General features: G+C 43.4%; 1 protein-coding gene across 2 annotated transcripts; it reads right to left on the bottom strand.

The window, feature by feature from the left end:
* Window positions 1–1,103: 1,103 nt before the first annotated feature.
* Arl14epl (ADP-ribosylation factor-like 14 effector protein-like) lies at window positions 1,104–13,514 on the bottom strand. 2 transcript variants are annotated; one of them, NM_001033446.2, is made up of 5 exons: window positions 13,434–13,511; window positions 9,237–9,344; window positions 8,911–9,014; window positions 6,668–6,807; window positions 1,104–2,920 (listed from the first exon to the last, which is right to left on the bottom strand). In NM_001033446.2, exons 3-5 carry the CDS (start codon window positions 9,004–9,006, stop codon window positions 2,698–2,700), a joined length of 459 nt encoding a protein of 152 aa, NP_001028618.1. In that variant the 5' UTR covers window positions 9,007–9,014; window positions 9,237–9,344; window positions 13,434–13,511; the 3' UTR covers window positions 1,104–2,697. The 2 variants fall into 2 exon arrangements, with proteins under 2 accessions (NP_001028618.1, XP_006526129.1); XM_006526066.2 differs by having other exon boundaries at window positions 2,589–2,920; window positions 13,485–13,514.
* Between the last annotated feature and the right edge of the window lie 8,623 nt (window positions 13,515–22,137).

The raw sequence follows: 22,137 nt of genomic DNA, 5'->3' as shown, positions 1-22,137 counted from the left end.
GTCCAGCTTATTTAATTGGGGCTACATTAACTCAGTTGTAAAGGCAGGATGAAAAGAACCAAAAATGAAAATGGTTTGGTTTAAGTGCACAAAACTCCATGAAGGTAGAGAGAAGGTGGATTTTGGTTGATACTGAAAAGGTCAGCATAGGAACTTTGGGGAGGTCATGAAACACACACATACATACACACACACACTCTCTCTCTCTCTAGAGAGAGAGAGAAAGAGAGAGACTAATTAGCATTTCTTAGACCACAGGGTGGTGGGGACAGTTCATTCCTTGCTCACCTTCAGACAAGGGAAGTCCTTGTCACCTCATTGCCTAAAGACCAGTTTAAAGGGTGCACTGTTCTGCCAATCATATTGTGCCTAGTTGCTGATGCTCTATTCTGCCCCTGGAAACCATATAAAAACTCGCTGAACTGGTGCTGGGGGTCGCTGCCTCTCCTTTGGGTCTGGGACGACCTCAGTTCACTGGAACAATAAATTCCTCTTGCTTTTTCCATCGATCCTGGCTCGACGTGGTTCACCCAGGGGGCTCCCTGGAGTCTTACAGTGCTGTCTCTGGCATCTAGATCAATGGCTGGCACAGAACAACTTCTGGGTGTTTCTCGACCTATCCATCCTTCCCATGAGCTGAAACAGTGCACACTAAATAAGTCATCACGGAGTACAGCAGGTTCACTATTCAGAAAATGGATAAGTGAAAGGGACCGCCATCCTTTTAGCCTCAGTGAGCTTCCAAAAGATGTGACTTGTGTGATTTCACTCACCTTTCTCTCAGGACCGTGAGGGCTGATGGTCACAAAATGAGAGACACTTGGCATAGTGTTTGGCTTAGGGCATAGATACTCCAAAAAGGTGACTTGAGAATTTTGGGTGCAGTTCAGTGATAAACATTTACTGTGAATGCACAAAGCCCTGGGTTCAACAGGCAGCCACAAAAGTAACTGGAATCCAGAAAAGCGGGTAAACTGTGGGAAACAGAGCAGGGAACCTACATTCTCCTGTTATGTGTCAGGAGTCCCATGGGCACAGTAAAATCTTTGGGATTTTCATGTCAAAACATGGAGGAAAAAAGAAACCCTGAAAACCCAGCTTTCAACACTTCACATTTATTTAAAACAGAATTCTTGGTGGTTTAAAATAGTACCAAGTCACTAAGTCCCACTGTTTAAATACTTCCTTGCATTACATATCTACTGTAACTTAAAGAAGTGCTTTTCATACATGGCCCCCAGGCCTGTGACATCAATATCATCTGGGAAATCGTTTCAAATGTAAATTGAGTCACAGTACAGACCTTAAGTTAGTAACTGAGGATTTGCGAGCCCCCCAGACAATGAACATAAAAGAAACTCTGACTCAAAATGGGGAAAATTAGTACATTTGGTGTTGGAGAGATGGTTCAGTTATTTAAAGCACATACTGCTCTTGAAAAGTTTGGTGGTTCCCAGCACTGATTTCAAGTGGTTCATAAAAGCCAGTAACGCAAGCTCTGAAGAACCCAACATCGCAGGCCTCTGCAGGCACCTGCACTGATGTACGTAAGTTCACAAAAGATATACACACACACACATACACACACACACACACACTTGCACATGAGCACAAAGAAATGAGTACATAGAAGGCCGAATTCAACTTTCCAGATACCTGCTACCATATGTTAGAACACAGCCAGCCACGTCATGCTTTCTGTCAGCTGCCCATCCATACATCCAACTAGTAAACATACAAGCCACTCTGGGTATCACTGAAGGCTAACTTCCTTAAAGAACAAACAAAAAACAAACCCTGAAATACTGATCCAGTAAGGAAATGGGTTAGTCACAGACTTTTAGCATATTCAAGTCTTTGCTTCTCAATTTAGTAAACTATATACAATTTAGTACAATATGAATGTTTGGTAATAAAAATATTGTAATTACCAAATTTAAGTTGAACATTAAAATATAAAAAAATAAGACTAAAGATATACAGTACAAAGAACAAGTTGGCTTTTCTTAGTAATATGTGACATTCTAAGAAAAACATACATTTGGTTGTATGTTCTAGGTAACAGCTTTTCAGATGCAGAGTTCTGCAAACCTTAAAATTACGGTGTTCTCGACCAGACACCCTGAGAAGGGAGAGGTGTAGCTTCAAGGCAGAGTTGAGAGTGCTGCTAATGAGGAAGCCTGAGTGTCCACTCTTGCAGCCTGTGGTCACCAGCTGAGGAAGCTGAGAGGGTCTATACAATGATTGTCTGGTCTACAGCCATCTGTTGCACCAACACGTATCCAAGAGAAAGAAGTTTGACTTAAAAGTGTACATATATAAAATATATTCTCTATAGGGCCATACATTCATTCATGAATGTTTGTTGGTATGTATGTATGCATGCATGCATGTAGAAGGAATAGAAGCCAGGCATGATGTACTATACCTAAATTAATACAACTTGGGAAGCTAAGGCAAGAGAATTGCCATAAGTTCAAGGCCAGCCTGAGCTACAGAATAAGACCCTGTTTCAAAACAAACAAATGCACACCCTCACACACAAAGCACACGCAGGCAGAGAGAAAGGGGAGCAGGGGGGAGGAGGGGAGAGGAGAGGCGAGAGGGGAGAGGGGAGAGGGGAGAGGGGAGAGGGGAGAGGGGAGAGGGGAGAGAGGAGAGGGGTGAATCTAGCCGTGAATCTATGCATAACATCTCCTAGTCAGGAACACTAAATGGCAGGGTGTTGATGACCTCGCCAGACTCGGTGACGATGGCATCATAGACCCAGCGGCGGTTGCAGCGGCACTCCGGCCCACACTTGTTGGAGTTGCACTTGGGGCACGGGTAGAAGCATCCCAGGCAGTTCTTCTCCAGGCAGTCACACAGGTCCACGTCGTTACAGATCAGCCTGCCGCTTTTGTCGTACTTCTTCATCACCCTGCAAAGAAGGAGCCGCTGTGAGCGAGCTAGCCTGCTATCCTCCCCGTGAGAAGAGGATGCACAGCATGTCAGGAGCATGGACCCACTCTCAGCGACGTTATCAGAAAGAGTCTGCTGTGTGAACCGGCGGTGGTAAGCTGGGATGGTCAGCCAGGGAGTGCAGCCAGGACTGTGGCTGAGAACAACTTGGTTGTCCAGCATTTCTGGAGCATCTAACCATCCGTCTAAAAGCACTGAACAGCTGGCTGATGCTTCCCCATAACACAGTTCTACATTTTCCTCTAAAATATCAGCATGTTGAAGGTATTTTCCTGTTAGGGAGGGGGTCCCTGCAACACCGTAGCCAGCAGAATGTAATGAGGCAAGAGGGGAGTCTGGTTCAACACAGCTCAGTAGTCAGTGTTGGTTCAAACTTCTAGAGTCTAACATTAGACAATTTTAGGTGTATTTAAGTAAATTACAAGTTTCCCAGTATAACATGATCTCATATGTACAATAAAGCTTAAGGCATAATTACTTCAAAATTCTTTTCAAAGCATGTTACCTCTTCCGTGAAGATGGATTCTACAGAGACACTGCCTGTGCGTGGGTCTGGAGGAGGCTCTAGAGTGGTCTCTGTCATACAGGTGGTACAAAGGTCACAAGGCTATAAACCATCCCCAGTCCTGTTTGTAAGGGTGGGGGAAGGTGTGGCCTGGCCCTACAGAATCAGTCCTGCTTGTGGGAACAGGAATCAGGTATGGCCTGGCCATACAGATAGTGAAGAGGTCACCAAGCTATTAACCACACCCACCCTTGGAATTCTGGATGGAAACCAGGTCCTTCCACTGAGGAGAGAACTCTGCATGTTAAACATTCTTGGTTTCCCTAGAGCTTATCCGTGAGCACAGGGGCTTCGTGCACTTCACATTTTTTTCTACTGATTTTGTACTCCTCCTCCCTCTTAAAAGCACTCTAGCAAAAACTACTACCTTTCTTAATGACTCAAGATGAGGCCCATCAGTTACTATACCATAATCATTAAAGGAGGAGGGACTATTGGCAAAGGTTCCAGGTGCCGCCTCTTCTGTTTCTTTAGGACTACGTTACCCCTAGTGTGGATGGAGAACAACAGAGGCAGGAGTCTGCACTGTAAGAACCCACTGAAGGCTACGTGTTCAGTGCCAGAGGGGCAGCATCTCGGTCTTTAGAACCCCATGCTTTCTCTGTCCAACTCTACAGCAGCCCCACGAGTGAAAGGACTTTAACAAGAACTTTACCACACACTCAAAACAAAACACTTTCATTAAATCCTTCAAAAGCAGATCTGCTTATAAGCCTTGGGAGCAGCTTGTATCGCTTATCACCATGACTCCAAAGGCTAGCACTGCACTCTGAGGTCACAGTGGGGACTTCTGCAACCTTTGTGCCCAACCATAACCCCTCCTCTCTCCTGTTCAGTTGAAATAGCACATTTCCTTCCTTTCCCCCTTTCCTAGAAAAGTAAGGAAGGGGGAGGAACTGCCTGTTTTACAGGAGATTCCTCTAGGTTCCTCCCAGTGACCTAGCAACAACTGATGTCATTACTGTGCGCCAGGTGTTAGCTGTGTCTAATAGGACAGACACTTGCTCCTGCTTTCTCTCTGTTCCCAGCATCCTCTCCCCCTTTCTGTCCTCTACGAGACCCTCTTTTCTGACCTCACGGCTCTGCCCTGTCTGCCTCTACCCCTTCTCTGGGCCCTCACACCTCTCCCTTACCCAGCAAACACCCTTTATATCAGATCTGTTGCATGGAGTAATTACTCAGGGGCATACCTTGCCACATATTTCATAACAGCCTTGTAATCAGACATTATCAGGAATGCCTTCTAATTAAGACATTATTAACGTATTTGAATTTATCAAACTTCTCCCTATGGTATGCTCTTATATTGATATATATGATTTATATATATATATATATATATGATTTTTAAAGTATATATATATGATTAGATATATATGGTTTTAAAAAATTATGCATAAATGGGACTGGAGAGAAAGCTCAGTGGTTAATTAAGAGCGCATACTGTTCTTCTACAGCACTTGAGTTCAGTCCCCAGCATCCACCTAGGATGGCTCACAATCACCTGTAACTCTAGTTTCAGGGAGATCTGAAACTCTATGGGCACTTGCATTCATATATTCACAAAATTAAAAACAATACATATTAATCATTTTTGTTTGGTAGTTTAAAAAAATACAAATATTGTATTGTACTGTCACTTCTCCTTAATGAGAATTCACTAGATTTTATTTTTAAAGCAATTATATAAGATCAGCATAACTATATACCATATTTTATGCATAAAAATGAGGGAGGGGAAATTATAATCAGGATATGCAGTATGAGAAAAAAATCTATTTTTACAGACTCTAGTGCTGGGACTAAAGGCACACGCCACCACTACCCAGCACTTTTCCTTTTTGTTTGTTTGTTTGTTTGTTTGTTTGTTTGTTTGTTTTTCCAGAGAGGGTTTCTCTGTGTAGCCCTGGTTGTCCTGAAACTTGCTCTGTAGCGGAGGCTGGCCTTGAACTCAGAGATCTGCCTGTCTCTGCCTCGTGAGTACTGAGATTAAAGACATCGCCCAGCTGAGGAAAGAATCTATTTTCAATAAAAGAAATTTAAAAAAAAATACCATCCTAGCGATGGCTTATGCCATCACCTTCGAAATACTTGAAAATCTCAAATTTTCAAAATAGAAGTGCTTAGCTTTCACTCCTCCTGTTTCATATAAATCATTTAAAGTGTGTGTGTGTGTGTGTGTGTGTAGACCCCTCCCAAAAGCCAGAAAAATGGTGCCAGATTCCCTAAATTCCCTAAATTTCCAGGCAGCTATGAGCTGCTCAAGCTAGGTGCTAGGTACCATCTCAGGTGCTCTAAAAGAGCAGGAAGTGCTCCCCACTGCTGAACCATTCTTCCTTCCAGCTCCCTACCTTGTAATTTCTTTCCTTGCCCAGCTGAAGTGGGACGCTAGGGCCTTGTGCATGCAGGCAAGTGCTCCATTGCTGAGCTACATCTCCAGGTATTTTATATCCCAGGGCATTAGCAGTGGTTGCAGTTAGGTACTTACTCAATATCCCAAATCCATTCCTACAATTATATAATTTTTCCGTTTAATGATACTTCTTTGTTATATTTAGTCAACTCTTCTACTAAAAGCATTGTTTTAGTAGTACAAAACCCTGTTTTAAAAGGTGATTTTTTTTTGTTTTTTGTTTTTTTAAAGATTTATTTATTATTTTATGTAAATACACTGTAGCTGTCTTCACACACTCCAGAAGAGGGAGTCAGATCTCATTACGGATGGTTGTGAGCCACCATGTGGTTGCTGGGATTTGAACTCTGGACCTTCGGAAGAGCAGTCGGGTGCTCTTACCCACTGAGCCATCTCACCAGCCCTAAAAGGTGATTTTTAATTTGAGATTTAGATACCTCCCCACCCCCATTCCCCACAGTTTTCCTAAGTAAGCCACGCAGTCTTTGAACTTGGGATCTCTCTGCCTCAGCATTCAAGTGCTGGCGATCCAGGAATGTGCCAGCACACCCTGCTCTCAGCAAGTGTAAGGATGCTAACATCCAGACCTATGGGGTCGTGTACTATAGAAGAAAACTGAAAGCATGGAGATGTAACCTTCAATTACTTTGCTTTAAGAATCAAGGAGAATGCGTGCAATCTGCCCATTGCATAATTTATCCCAACAATGAAATACATGAAGATCTTACTTGTACTTCACAGAAAAGTACTCATTCATCTTTGACATCCGCGCTTTCTTTTTCTGCTGCCTTGTCTCGGGGTTAAAATCTGCCACCTGAGGTCCAGGGTTTTGAAATGCCAAGCACTTTAGCTGCCGTTCTATCTGTTGCTGTGAAATGAACAAAGTGTCTTAGTAGTTGTGTTCATTCTTTCATAATCGACTGCCCCGACTCATCAAAATAGCGATTTCTGAAATCAGGCTATTCTTGCTAAAGATGGAGCATAAAGGGCATATAACAAAAATGTGGAAAAACTTCAAGAGGGAACAAAACACTTGCTTACCTGCGAGTCACCAGCCAACCTTGCAAACCTGACAAAGCAAACTCCAGCTTTTCTTGGGCATAAGGACAGAGCAGTAATGGTACTCCCCCAACACTGAAGAAACCCATACTAGGTGTGATTTGAATAGGCTTGGCAGAGGGAGGCGCACTATTAGGAGGTGTGGCCTTGGAGTAGGTGTGTCACTGTGGGTGTGGGCTTAAGACCCTCATCCTAGCTGCCTGGAAGATAGTCTTCTACTAGCATCCATCAGATGAACATGTAGAACTCTCAGCTTCTCCTGCACCATGCCTGCTTGGATGCTGCCATGCTCCCACCATTGATGATAATGGACTAAACCTCTGAGCCTGTAAGCCAGCCCCAATTAAATGTTGTCCTTACAAGAGTTGCCTTGGTCATGGTGTCTGTTCACAGCGGTAAAACCCTAAGACATGATGTCAAAACCACAAGAAGCCACAACACGCACCATCCTCCTTGCCCAATTCGGACTTATGAAATGGGTCTCAGAACCATGTCCTGCCCTGGGTTGCACACACCATCAGGTTGCAACAGAGATAGTGGCACGGAGAGTTTCCTCTCGATCAAAGCCAGATTTGAGCAAGAGAAATCTTGCTAGGACAACTTTGTGGAGTGTTAGAGGAGATTTTCAAAAGTCTTTGTTTAGGGGATGTTTTGTATTTACAAACAAAATGGGGCCTGACTGTGAAGACAAAAAACCAGATACTTCAATCAGCATGGTGACTCGGGACTGGAGAGAGCCCAGTGGTTAGAGCCCTGGCTGTTCTTGCAGAGAATGGGGTTCTATTGCCAGCACTCACATGGTGTCTCAAAGCCACCTGTTACTCCAGTTTTAAGGGTCCCAATAGCCTCCTCTAGCCTTTGCCGGTACCAGGCATGTGCACATGAGATACAGACACACACACCCAGGCAGGCATGGATCTACGCATAAAAATAAAAATGTGACTTTTTACTTTTGCTATCATTGCTTCTTTCTTTGAGACATGTCCCACACTATAGTAGGCTAGCTTAGAATTCACTGTGTCGCCAAGGCTGGCCTTGAACTTGTGGCAATCCTGCACCTTAGTGCTGAGGCTATCTATACCTGTAACCTACAGCCAGCGTGAGGACATTCCCTAAGCATGTAATAGACATATCATAGGAAAAGAAACATTCTTCTGAAAGATTTTAGGAGAAAACACTGTGGGTAGCCTCAAAGTTCACAGGCTAGATTCCACTGGAAATTCAATTCCTAGAAACAAAAGGGACGCTTCCAATGTAATAAGCTTTCTTCATCGCAGCGAGTTTAATAGTAGTCCAGGTGCCTATCTAGAATAATATCAGCATTTCTGTAAAGTTTCATGTAATGGGGTACATTAGTTTGTTTTCCAGACCTACCCTATGCAACAGCTCTACACTTGGGTATGTATAGCTATGAAAAGTGTAAAACCCAGCACTCTCAATTCCTGTTCGCTTCCATATCAAGAAACGAGGAATGAACACAGCAGATGAGCCTGCTGCTGTTCTTGGTTCTACTCACTGTAAATTAGGTAAACTGCATGAATTCTTCTCTGAGCCCTACCGGCTCATTCTTTGTTAAATAGGGCTAAGAGTATCCTGTGATAAGACTTGGGTGAATCAATCCACACAAAGTATTTAGAACAAAATGCAGATGTGTTAACTAAATAGAGACAGACACTTTGACTAGATTCTTTTCAAGTACTCTACTGTGAGGCCAAGACCTAGTGTTACACAGAACCCTGGGCTAAGACAGAGGGAAGAGGAAATTTGTCAGACAATCCCAGCAGCTGGACAGCAAAGTCCTTTCTTGAGAAGTCCCGAGACCACCTGACCTTCGGTCGTGTCCACAAACACCTCAGACACCCGATGTTAGAAACTCATCGAATCACAGAATCATTAAATCTGTGTGCTATACCAGTTGCTTCTGTCCAATCTGACTGCTTTTCTCTGGAAACAAGTGGTTAGTGAGCTCCTGTTGAGTGGAGTTGTTCTTCTGTGATGGTTCAGTCATTTTGGCAACTATAAAAAAAAATGGAAAGAAATGAAGCACAACAATGTCACCCATGCCAGTATGCCACCCTAGGGCTGCCTTTTGATCTCTGTCCTGCTCTTCTCACATCCAAAGCCTCACCCCATGAGAAAGGCTGGCTCCCTCTCCCCAGTCACTCTTAACCCCCTGCGTCCTCCTCCCCTCACTGCTCTAATGACACTTTTCTCTTCCAGGTGGCATCTTTTACCAACCTTAGGATCAAAGATGGCTCTGGAGTGGGCGAAGCTGCAGAGCACCCTCTTGTTTAAAAAGGGGGTGAATAATTCACGCCTCCCCCTTTGCGCTGACTCTCTGGAGATCTGGGGGGTGGGAAAGTAAGATCTTCAAACACAATCCATCCCCAGTAATTGTGAATTATCCTCTTCCGTTCTACCTGAGAGGACAGGACTCCAAATTTGATCAAGGACACTACCAAATGCAAGTGTCCTTGTTACATACAGAGAAAGGTATTTGCAAACTCAGAACTCACTGTCCTTCACACATCCTACCGCCCAGCACCCCTAAGTACCCCAACTTTCCCAGTACTTTTCTAGTCGTATATCCAACCCATTAAGAACTCTTTCACCTTTTGCTTCAACTGAGTTCAAACTGAGTTCTAGTTGTTGCTGGGTTGTTTTGTTTGTTTACAATATCCTTAAACAGTCTTCCTTGCATGTTTAAAAACTGCCTCTATGTCTGTCAACAGATGAACAGTTAATGAGGTGTACATATACACAATAGTATTATCAGCCCCAAGGAAAAATGTCATTATGGGTGAAACTGAAGAACCCAGAAAGTCAAATATCCCAAGTTCTCTTATAGATAAGTAAAGAGGAGGAGGAGAAGCAGGAGGAAGGTGAAGCCAGGATGTGCACATGGATGACAAGATATCAGGATCAGGGAAGAGAGCCAGAGGAGAGGCAGTAGAGAAGAAGAGAAAAAGGCAGAAGAGTTAATTATGTAAGTATCTCGAGAAACCCCACAGTGAAGCCTATTCATTTTACTGTTAAAATATGATTATAATCTGTGTAGTTATAAAACTCTCTGTTCCCAATCCCACTTTAGGACATGACGAAGAAATATCAGAGAGAAAAATGAGATACATATTTTCCCCATCCAATCTGGTTGGCTCATCTTAGACCTGTTCCCCATACTTTCTTTCCATCCGCATTCATTGAACACATTCTGACCACCTTTACGTCCCTAAATTCGATTCCTCACTGCTTCTGTCCCACATCCCTGGCGTGATCAGGGAAGGGCCCTCACAGCTGTCTCTAACAAGATGCCCAGGCTCACCTGAACACACAGCACATGAGCCAAAGCCACCTGACTTCTCTGCTACCTCTGGCTGCTGGTGCACATCCTCTGCTACCTCTGGCTGCTGGTGCACATCTCACTTAACTGAAGCTTCACACTTACAGCCCTGGGGTTCTCTCCAGCCCAAAATGTTTTCCTGATTCACTAAGAATCTTTTCTCTTGGGGGCACTATTAAGTGCTTCCTCAAAAGAATATCCAAATGAAATCCCAAGCCCTCTATTTTCTTTATAACAAATACCCTTCTTAAAGGAAATTAAAAGAGAGAGAGAGAGAAAGAGAGAGAGAGAGAGAGAGAGAGAGAGAGAGAGAGAGAGAGAGAGATGTCTCTACCGGCAAGAGCTTTTCCTGAAGCACTATGGGATTCAAAAGGTCCAGGGATAATTAATTTCTTAAGAACTTATGAAATATAAGTCCCCACAAATACTTTAGGGGGGCAAAGTTGCTCTTTTGTGTTCCTATTTTCATTTTTGTTGCTGGGATAAAATACTCTAACAGAAGCAACTTAGGGGAGAAGGCTTTTTTTTTTTTTTTTTTTTTTAATCACAGGTTCATGTTAGATACTAGCAGGGAAATTAGCTGCAGGAGCTTGAGATGTTGTATCACCAATTTAAAAAAAAAGCAAACAGGAATTAATTACACATGTTTGTACTCATCTTGCTTTTTCTCTTCTTTTACAGTTCAGAATCCCTTGCCAATGGAATGGTGTCACCCATAGTGGGCAGCCTTCTCACCTCAGTGAACACGATCGAGATAATCCTCCACAAATCCGCTCACAAGCCAACTTGACCTAGGTTTTTCTCACATTCTCTCACCAGGTGATACTAGAGGGTGTTAAGTAATGATTAAAGCTATTTACATTCATTACATGCTTCAGATAAATAAAAATGGAATTATAATTTCACCAGCCACTAAATTGTAACTGGATATCATTATGAGCCCCAAACATACGTTTCATGAAAGTACTAAAATGGTCAGAACTCACTTTTCCCCCTTGTTTGATTTTTTCTAAGGTAGAAAGTTCCTAACCAGGCAGTACAGGGTGGTCTTTGAATACAAGTAAGTAAACTGTATTTATTTCCACTAACTTCTAACTGAAACTCTGCCTGCCAATGCAGTTCCCGACACACATACAAGCAATAAAAGCCTTTCCCAAGAACCTGCAGTCACCATTCCCACCATCAGGGCTACACAAATTAAAAGGTCCCAGCTTAGCATTGTCCCAGCTATGGAAGAAGCTCATTTCCAAGCAGAAGGCTGGACACCCAGCAGATCTTGAGTCATATATTTGATTAAAAGCACACGAAATCAGTTTAACCCACACTGCATTTTGCCCTAGCATCGTGTCAGATTAATCGTAAAAGATCTAAAACATGAGCCAAGTCAAAGAAAGGACTTGTCTAGACGCCTAATGTACTCCTGAAGCCGATCCAGATCTAGAGCCCTCAGAGGATGGTGTGGTCTCAGTATAGGAACGAGAACAGGTTTGCCAGAGCAGAGCTCACCTGCTTCCTTAAGCTCCTTGGGCAGAGCAGCTGACAGTTTACTGCAGAGAATACTGACTTCCTGCAGGGAACATGGTGCCTCCACATCCTGATCTGAGTTCTTGTATTCAACCTAAACAGGAGGCTGGGGTCGCTCTAGAGGCAAGCTTGTTTGGACACCATTGTCCCTCTCTAAGTCAGCTCAGTTTTGTTTGCTTGCTTGCTCAAGTCAGGTTCTCACTATGTAGCTCTGGCTTAGCTAGGCTGGCCTTGAACTCACAGACACAGCTAATTCTGCCTCCCTAGCACTGCACTCAAAGACATGTGCTACCAGGGCCAGTTTTTAAAGGCACTTTCTTATTTGGTTAGGTCTTTATCTTTGAAGTCTGCTTACACTTCTCTTTACCCACGGGAAGCCAAAGCTCACAAAACAGTCAGTGCTCAGTAATAGCCTGTGAATAGCCAGGTGTGGTGCACATGCCTTAAATATGAGCCCTCAGAGGTAGGTAGATCTCTACAAGTTCAAGGCTAATCTAGTTATCACTTTGAGTTCCAGGCCAGTCTAGACACAATAGTGATGCCTGTCTAAAACAGATACACACACACTATGAATCTTGTGTTTACTGAACCTGTTACATGCTAAGCACATCCTTCTACTAACATTCCACATAAAGTCCTTCATTAAAATTTCACTACACTGCTAAGCAGTGGTGACGCATGCCTTTAATCCCAGTACTTAGAGAAGCCTGGAAGGAAACCAGAAAGTCACACTGAGGTCACTTGAGGAGTCCACCTCCTTCCAGGTAGAGAGTACAAGAGGAAGAGACTCTTGTCTTAAGCACATGTGCCAGAGGTATATTATATATTTATATGTAAAATGCATGTAATAAATATTATACATTATAAGTATATTATATATAAATGCATATATATATGTACATATATATATATATATGTGTGTGTGTGTGTGTGTGTGTGTGTGTGTATGTATGTATATTGGTTTTTTTCGAGACAGGGTTTCTCTGTATAGTCCTGACTGTCCTGGAACTCACACTGTAGACCAGGCTGGCCTCGAACTCAGAAATCCGCCTGCCTCTGCCTCCCAAGTGCTGGGCTTAAAGGCATGTGCCACCACCTATTAAATATACTTAATTGTAATAAAATATCTAAATATATTGAATTTATTCATAATTCAGTCCGTTACAATCGATTTTATCCATTTAAATCATCTTTTTTAGAAAGCTGCATTAGAATGCTACTACTATATTTCTCTGACACTGATCACCATCTCTTCCGTTGAGCATTAGATGAAGTAGTGGCTTATTTGTGAGTCGGGATGGCTAAATTATCGACGGAGGATAAGCAGTGTTTGCTTTTAAACCCTGACAAGTTTCACACTCTGCCGAAGCCTCGGGGCCTCCTATCACTGAGGAAAGAGACCAAGTCAGACCTTCGTCTTGTACAGGCCAAGCGAGCTTCCGACAAAACAAGCTACACTTGAAACCCCGGGCTCTTTAGGGTCCCTTGGTGTATCAGTTACTTTCCTTGTTCCTGGGTTGGAACACCCTGAGAAAAGTGACTGAAAGGAGAAAGGGCTTATTTTTGCTTACAATTCACAGGGATACCGCCCACCATAGCAGGAACCGGAGACAGCTGATCACCTGTATCCACGTCAGGAAGCAGAGAACGACGACAGGAAGTAGGGCTAGGTCATGAAACCTCAAGGCCCACCCACCACTGACCCACTTCCTCCCACAAGGCCCCGAGAACTAAAGGGTCCACAACCCTTCCCTACAGCCCTGTGGGGATGCGAGTTGTCTAAACTTCACACACACGAGCCTACGGGGACATTTTACAGCAAGCCCACCTGGCATGTGGAGTTGGTTTTATGAAGGCTGATTGTATCCTGTATAAGAAAGAATGAGGGCCAGGCAGTGGTGGCGCATGCCTTTAATCCCTGCACTCGGGGGGGGGGGGGGGGGGGCAGAGGCAGGCAGATTTCTGAGTTCGAGGCCAGCCTGAACAAAGTGAGTTCCAGGACAGCCAGGGCTACACAGAGAAAGCCTGTCTCGGAAAAAAAACAAAACGAAAGAAAGGAAGGAAAGAAAGAAAAAAAAAGAAAGGATTGCTTCACTCTGTTGCTAACGCGCCTGCAAATCATTAAAGCAGGAAAAATGTTTGGCTTAAACTCGCCCCAGACTTAGCCTCTGTTTTCACTCAGTATCAGACAAAGCCATATACTCAGAGATATTTCTTTGTAAGATTTCCCCCGTAAGCTCTTTAGAAGAAATGTACGCACATTCATACAAACGAGGCGAACTTATCCTTCACCTCTTTCTGGCACTAGCCTCAGTTCCTGTACTTACTAAAAATACCAGGTCACTCCGGGAACTGACGGGTATCTGGCTCCAATAAATGCATTTTTTAGAAAGGGCAGGGCAGGTGGTCAGTTATCTGACTCCCTTGCTGATGCCTCTCAAATGAGGGGGCTGTATTCAAAGCCACAAAACTGCTTATCTATCTCTTTTTAAAAGAATAGCAAAAAGAATCCATTATCATGTGTTCGTAAGGATTAAAAATACCGAGCTGGGCTTGTGCCCATAATCTCAGGATTTAAGAGTCAAAGTAGGAAGTCTGTTTTGAGTTTAAAGCCAGCCTACAATATAGTACATACTACACAGAAATACTGCATAGTACAGTTAGTTCCTAACCAGCCTGGGATACAGTGAGAAACCCTCTCAAAGGAAACTAAAAGAAAACAAACCAAAACACTAAGCTACTCTAAACTAACAATAACCTTTTGAGCCTGTTGTTAAATAAGTAATGTCATGTGTTTAGAAACAACTGTAGTTAGAGATACTTTTTCCTACAGACAGACAGACAGACAGACAGACACACACACACACACACACACACACACACGAGAGAGAGAGAGAGAGAGAGAGAGAGAGAGAGAGAGAGAGAGAGAGAGAGAGATTCTATGGCTCAATATGAGAACACACCCATCTATTTAAAAGTATTCAAAAATGTGCTTAGCAAAGAATCTGGCAATCAAGAGAATAAAATACTTCTGCATACTTAACTGTGTTTTCAGCATTCTTGCATCTGATCCACACCCCACCCTCACCCCCACCACCGAGTGTTGGTCTGGGTCAGTAACAGGTCACCAGCTGCATGGGCCTTATTTATGAAGTAGATCTCTCTCATTCTGCCCTCAGTGCAGAATTCAGTGCAGATTTTAAGGATCATGAAGGACAGACACCTGTTTGCCATGCCCCACGGACAGGAGAGAAAGAGAACCACTCATCTCAGTACTTAAGCATGGTGGGTCCTCCTCCCAGACCCCAACAGCCGTTTAGTGTTTATTTCTCAGTTTTGACTTTGTCTTGGTCCCCACTGTAATAGAGGGACTTGGGTTGTCATCCACTCTTAACTCTAACACGTTAACTGGGCAGCTGAGTCAGCACACCGTGCCTGGCTCATGTGTTCTCTCCTGCCTCCGATTTAACCCACATTGCTAGTAGAGCCCTGTTCAAATGACCTGCCAGGCTGATTGCTCCCGCTCCTTTAGCAGTGAATGCCAACAGAGCCAACGTGGTCATCTGTAGAGGGAAGCACACATACCTTTCAGGAGGATGAAAAGAAGATCAGGACACAGGAAAGAGACAGAAACCGGGTTCCTTTGTTTCCTTTGTTTTGCTAAGAAACCATAGAACCCTCAAGGGAAAAATTATAAAGTCTCCCAAGTGTTCCTACAATTTAATGCTTGTGTAACCATGGCTCAGGAGGAGGAAAGGTGGAGGGGGGCTGGGAAGGGGGCCTGGAGGGAGTTGGGAGGAGGGGGAAGCAGCACAAGGTGTAAATGTCCCTTCAATCTCTCAGTGCAGGCCAGTTCTAAAGTTGTACAAGTGAGAGGATGATATTATAACATATTCTCTTCCAACTTCAATTCAAAACAAGTAGGTCTTGGCTCTAGAGCCCCATCTTGCATCTTGGCTTCAAGTGTTTAATATTAACATCTAATTACTCTTTGGCTATTTTATACCTCTCTCTCTCACTCTCTCTCTCTCTCTCTCTCAGTGTAAATACTGCAGTCCGTACATATTTCTAATGAAAAAAAAATTGTCCCAAGAGAAAACTAACCCATGTTTATGACTGTGTCTAAGAAATTCGTTAATCCCTAAATTCCCACCCTCTGAACATTGTCTTCTGCCACCAGGACCCCAGTATTATGTTGTGAGTCATTAAAACCACTTCCCTAGCAGCTGGAACCCAGCCCTGTTTATTTATGAATTAGGGTAAAACCTACAATCTCACTCCTAATTACTTTTAGTGCAAGGAAAGAAAACAAAAGTATTGGCTCTATGAGCTTGCAGTCGTCCGGCAATGGTGTAAAACCTTAAGCTGGTTCCAGAGTGAGCTGTATTTGACCTGAGCTTCCTATTAACACAGCGATACACTCCCGAGTAACAGTGTGCAGAATCAGAAGCGCGTTCTACTTTGCGAGTTAAGGACTGATGAAACTAGATTTTTCCAGAGTCAGTCCGGCCCCAAAGCATGACCTTTGGCTAAGTGTGGCTTCATTCTTGTATAGTCAGCAGCAGGTCTGTTTTGCCGATCTTACGAGAGGACTCAAAATCGACAGGGAAAAGTCAAACGTGATTGGCTGAGCTCAAAAGCAGTGAAGTGTTTCAGACTAGGCAGAGGAAACAACCCTAAAGGGAAAGAATGGCGGACAAGGAGAAGTAGCAAACCCAGAGTCTGATTAAAAGGTTAAGGTGCCCCCCAAAGTAGCAATGCACCACCACTGTATAGAAGTCCCTAGGCACGCAAAGTAATTATCCTGTATTTTTCTAAGCTTTTGTTGTTGTTGTTGTTGTTTGGTTTTGGTTTTTCGAGACAGGGTTTCTCTGTGTAGCCCTGGCTGTCCTGGAACTCACTCTGTAGACCAGGCTGACCTGGAACTCAGAAATCCACCTGCCTCTGCCTCCCAAGTGCTGGGATTAAAGGTATGCACCACCACTGCCTGGCTTTTCTAAGCTTTTAAAGCATACTCTAACACAAATTTGAAGACTGTCAACTGGCAAAATGTCTTCACTAGTTCTGTATCTTGTTGCTGTGACAAAATGCCTGGTGCTCTACTTGCTTTCCCGTGGCTGTGAGGAAATACACTGACCTAAAGCAACTTGGAGGACGAGAGGGTTTCTTTGGCTCACATTTCCGGTCCATCCATAAGGGAAGCCAGAGCAGAAATTTGCAGAAACCTCAGGGGAATCTACTCCGTGGCTCATTCCCAGGCCCAAGCCTGGCTTGCTCTCCTAAGTAGCTCAGACCATGGGCTGAGAAAAGGAAAATGTCACACACAGTGAGTGGGCTGTGCCCTCCTAAGTCAGTCCGGACAATCAAGACAGCCATGCACAGACAGGTCCACAGCCCAACGTAATAAAACAATCAGTCAGGTGAAACATTTTCAGGTGATTCTAGGCTGTGAGGTTCGCAGTTGACGCTAACGAGGACTTTGCAACTGAAGGAAAGAAAGATTTGTGTTGCAATATTGTTTGAGGGGATAGATTCCATGATGGCAGAGAATGCCTGGGCCTAGGAGTGGGAGGTTTCTACTCACACTTCACACACTGGCTGGGGATAGAAAGTAAATAGGATGTGAAAGAAACCTGTGAAACCTCAAGACCCCCCCCCCCCCCCCCAGTGATCAACTTCCTCCCACCAACTAAGGAGGTGTTAAAACACATTTACCTGTGAAGGACATTTCACGTGGAAATCACTGTGACCTAGCAGTGTTTCCCCTAAGCATCACAATCTGACCTTCAGAGAGAGAATAGCGTTTTTTAAGTACATCATTAACTTCCCTGCATCTGGAATCCATTTCCTTCCATATAACTTTAACTAAGTAGATAGACTTCTTGTCGGGTTTCCTCAGGCCTGTCAGTCAGTTGAATGTAATCCAAAACTGTCTTTTCAAATGAAGGATTCACACTTTAAACCTCTCTTTGATTTTCTTATTAATTCCCAGAGAGCAAAAACCTTAATGCTTATGAATTCTACTAATTTATTATACCAGCTTATAACTATCTCTATATTAATTTTTGACATGTACTATACTTAAAACAACTTTAACCTCTTGTTTATAGTTGCAAAACGCTGGAGTACATAAACAGGAGAATGGGTAATTAAACTATGGTATAGCTACATACATATGACAAGCATGAAGTGATATGAAAAAAGAATAAAAAGGATTCTTTTTTTTAATTAGGTATTTTCTTCATTTACATTTCCAATGCTATCCCCAAAGTCCCCCCATACCCTCCCCCACCACTCCCCTACCCACCCACTCCCACTTCTTGGCCCTGGTGTTCCCCTGTACTAGGGCATATAAAGTTTGCAAGACCGATGGGCCTCTCTTTCCAATTATGGCCAACTAGGCCATCTTCTGCTACATATGCAGCTAGAGACATGAGCTCTGGGGGTACTGGTTAGTTCATAGTGTTGTTCCACCTATAGGGTTGCAGATCCCTTCAGCTCCTTGGGTTCTTTCTCTAGCTCCTCCATTGGGGGCCCTGTGTTCCATCCAATAGTTGACGGTGAGCATCCACTTCTGTGTTTGCTAGGCCACGGGAATAGCCTCACAAGAGATCGCTATATCTGGGTCCTTTCAGCAAAATCTTGCTAGTGTACTCAATGATGTCAGTATTTGGAGGCTGATTATGGGGTGGATCTCCGGGTATGGCAGTCTCTAGATGGTCCATCCTTTCGTTTCAGCTCCAAACTTTGTCTCTGTAACTCCTTCCATAGGTGTTTTGTTCCCAATTTTAATGAAATAACATGGGGTGAGGCAGCTCTTCTGCTCAGGTACATGCTATATAATAATCAGCACACACCCACACAAACACCTACAAGCACCACACACTTATACACCCACCCAGAAATATATGCATGTATGGTACACATAGTAAATTTTAAAAGTAACATTTGAAGACTGTTAACTGTACTCAACTTATAGTAAATTTCCTCATCAATCAGCCCATCAGAGCTTTAAGATATGATGACTCCCAAATGCAGGCTTGCCTGCTTGAGCAGCTTAGAGGTAGAACACTTGCCTAATATGTATCAGTCCTTAGGGTAGGCCACTAGGAGTTTGAGGGGGAGGAGAGGGGGAAGGGGGAGGGGCAGACAAAGGAGGAGAGGGAGACAAAGGGGGAGACAAATGGGGAGGGGGAGGGGGAAGGGGGAGGAGGGGGAAGGGGGAGGGAAGAGAAAGACACAAGGAACCCAGTGAACGTCAAATCTGAGGATATTGTAGACTGTCAAGTTTTCCTCATTTGCCATCATGGGGAATTACAGTTGCATGCTGCTGCCGTTGCTGATTATCAGAAAGAAATATCATGCCAAGCGTCATTAATCTTAAAAAATATCAAGATAAAAATTCGAGAGCCAGGTGGTGGTGGTGCACGCCTTTAATCCCAGCACTTAGGAGGCAGAAGCAGGCAGATTTCTGAGTTTGAGGCCGGCCTGGTCTACACAGTGAGTTCCAGGACAGCCAGGGCTACACAGAGAAACCATGTGTTAAAAAAAAAAAAACAAAAAATAAAAATAAAAAAAAAAATCGAAAGTTGTTTCCTACTGGGTGTGTATGCAAAACATTAGAAATAGTTGGACATGGTGGTGCAGGAGGATGTCTGTGAGTTTGAGTTTGAATTTGAGGCCAGCCTGGTCTACACAACAAGGTCCGGGACAGCTAGGACTACATAAAGACCCTGTTTCAAAAATCTAAAAAAGCAAGCAAACAAACAAACACATTAGAAATAGTATCTAAAACCTTTAAAAAGGAACTAAAAACCATAAGTTAAACAATTGTAAGTCAGGATTGTGTATATTATCCTAATTTAAGACAAATAAAATATAAGAAGATTCCTGTTCTAGCCAAATAATTTTAACAAACTCAATACTCAATTCATTGTGAGTGTAATTGCAAAGCCACCTGCTTTTCGAGGCATGAGCGTCTAAGAAGCCCCTGCAGCACAGTCTGCTTTTATCTTCCCAAGTGTTCTAGCATCTCCCTCAGCAGCAGCTACTGAATAAGTCAACCCGTTCTTGGAGAGGCCCCCATGAGAACCACCAGTATCGCCTAGGATCCCTCACTTTAGGCTTGCTGTAGCTATTGTTTGATTAAGGTACTGTGAAATGGTAAAGACTCGTGCATTTGAAAGGACCCATTTTCTGGTGGGAACTGCTATGAGGATCCATAAGTGTGTGAGGGTAAGCGAAACCCGCAGTGTCAGTATCACTGGAGGCCATTAAGATAGTCAGTCCTTGCTGCTCTTTGAAGCCTTCCCTTAGCAAGTAGTAATTCCTTTGTTCAGGTCATAATTCCTTTGTTCGAGGAGCTCTCAGATCTGCTTTGAGGAGTTATGTGACCAAGTGAGTACACGACATCCACCACAAACGTTAGAAGCACTGTTGAGCCAGAAGAAAGACGAAAGGGACTGTGAGCTCCCCCCAGAAGAAGAGAAACCAAAAAAGTGTCAAAACGCATCCAAAAGAGCTTCTAAGGGAAGGGTGGAGTGGGTAGAAAAGGCATTGGCTGTTGGAGGAGGGGCTTGCTCCAAGCAAGAACTAAATATAAGAAGTCTACAGGTTTACAGAACGGCTACCTGTGGAAAGCCTTTTGGGGTATTGCTTGGCAGGACTCTGACATTGGCTAAGGACAAAGAAGTGGGCTTCAGACAAGACTCTGACTTTGGCCAAGGACAAGGAAGTAAGCTCAGGCAGGAAACTAACTTTAGGCTGTGATACAGAAGTAGGGCAAGGCAGAGATTTTAGTCTTAGGGTGGAACTAGGCCTCAGGCAAGATTTTTGGGCTTGGACAAAAGGAAGTGGGCTCAAGTATTTCGATCATTATAAGCCCTTTGTAACAACTATCAGGAGTAATTACGGGACTGATTGCTGCTTTGTTAGTAGTTCCTTATCGTACTGCTGCGTTGTTCCTTATGGTATTGCTTGCCCAAAATACTTGCATGTAATTAAAGTGGTATTAAAAAGTGGGTTGGAAAATAAAAGTTTGCCTTCAGTCTCAGAATTGACTGGGGTCACACTACAATGTTGTCTAACTGTCTTTTTTCTTTTTAATCCTTACTCCCGAGCTCGAGAACCTGTTGACTGACTGAGCGGGCTTGGTCAGTTACCCTGGGTTGAAAGCCAAGGGTAGCCTTTGTGTGATGACGTAGACTCCAAGAAGTGCCATTCGCAATGACAAAAAAAAAAAAAATAATCTGTGGCTGGCCACAAGGCGGACAGGATAAGGCCACCAAGAGGGAACAAGCAGAAGTGTATACATTCGGGACCTCCAGCAGTTCCCTATTGGGAATTCCTCACACGGTTTTACAGAGTTTCCAACCTGAATAGAGTACTGTAAGTGACTATGACAGGCAGGCTAACAGGTTTGTTTTTGGTTTAGTTTTAAGATATATTTATTTTATGTATGTGAGTACATTGTCCCTGTTTTCCAGTTGCACCAGCAGAGGGCATCGGATCCCATTATGGATAATTGTGAGCCACCATGTGGTTGCTGGGAATTGAACTCAGGACCTGTAGAAGAGCAGTCGGTGCTCTTAACTGTTGAGCCATCTTTTCAGTCTCCTAACAGCTTTTTTTTTTAAATGTAGTTTTTTTGTTATACTACACTTTTATTTTCTGTTTACTATTTTAGCAAATACTCTGCAAATACCGTATTACTAGTTGATTTACCAATATCACGGCACCCTTATAACTGCATGGAATATTTCCCAGTCCCAAGACACAGCTGTATTTGCTGGAACCTCACTTTGGTCCTATCACTCTCTCTTCCACTGATCCCTTCTGTTGCTTGTTCAACGTATAAACTATAGCTATCTGGTACATTTTTTTAAAAAGGCTTTGTTTTCTATTTTAGATATCTTTTTTAAAAAAATACATGTGAGTGTTTTGCCCGCATGGGTGTCTGTGCACCATGTGCATGCATGCCTGCGGCATGCAGAAGTCAGAAGAGGGAAGCAGGTTCCCCGGAATGGGGGCTGTGGATGGTTGTGAACGTCCACGTGTCTGTGCTAGGAACTGAACTTCAGGTCCTCTGCTCCTAACTGCTGAGCCACCTCTCCAGCCCTCTAACAAAAGCTTTAACGTAGGCCTCCTCCTTAGCAAATGTATTGTAAAGATGAAGATCTTTGCAAATCTTCGACTACAACAAGAAGTTTTATGTTAATGGATAAATTGTAAAATTGAAAAGAAAGTAAAAGACAATAAATGACTTTATCAAGAAAA

Source organism: Mus musculus, chromosome 18 (assembly GCF_000001635.26).
Source record: "Mus musculus strain C57BL/6J chromosome 18, GRCm38.p6 C57BL/6J".
Classification (NCBI taxonomy): domain Eukaryota; kingdom Metazoa; phylum Chordata; class Mammalia; order Rodentia; family Muridae; genus Mus; species Mus musculus.
Note: the sequence above shows the minus strand (reverse complement) of the source record. Positions and strands in the feature narration are given on the sequence as shown.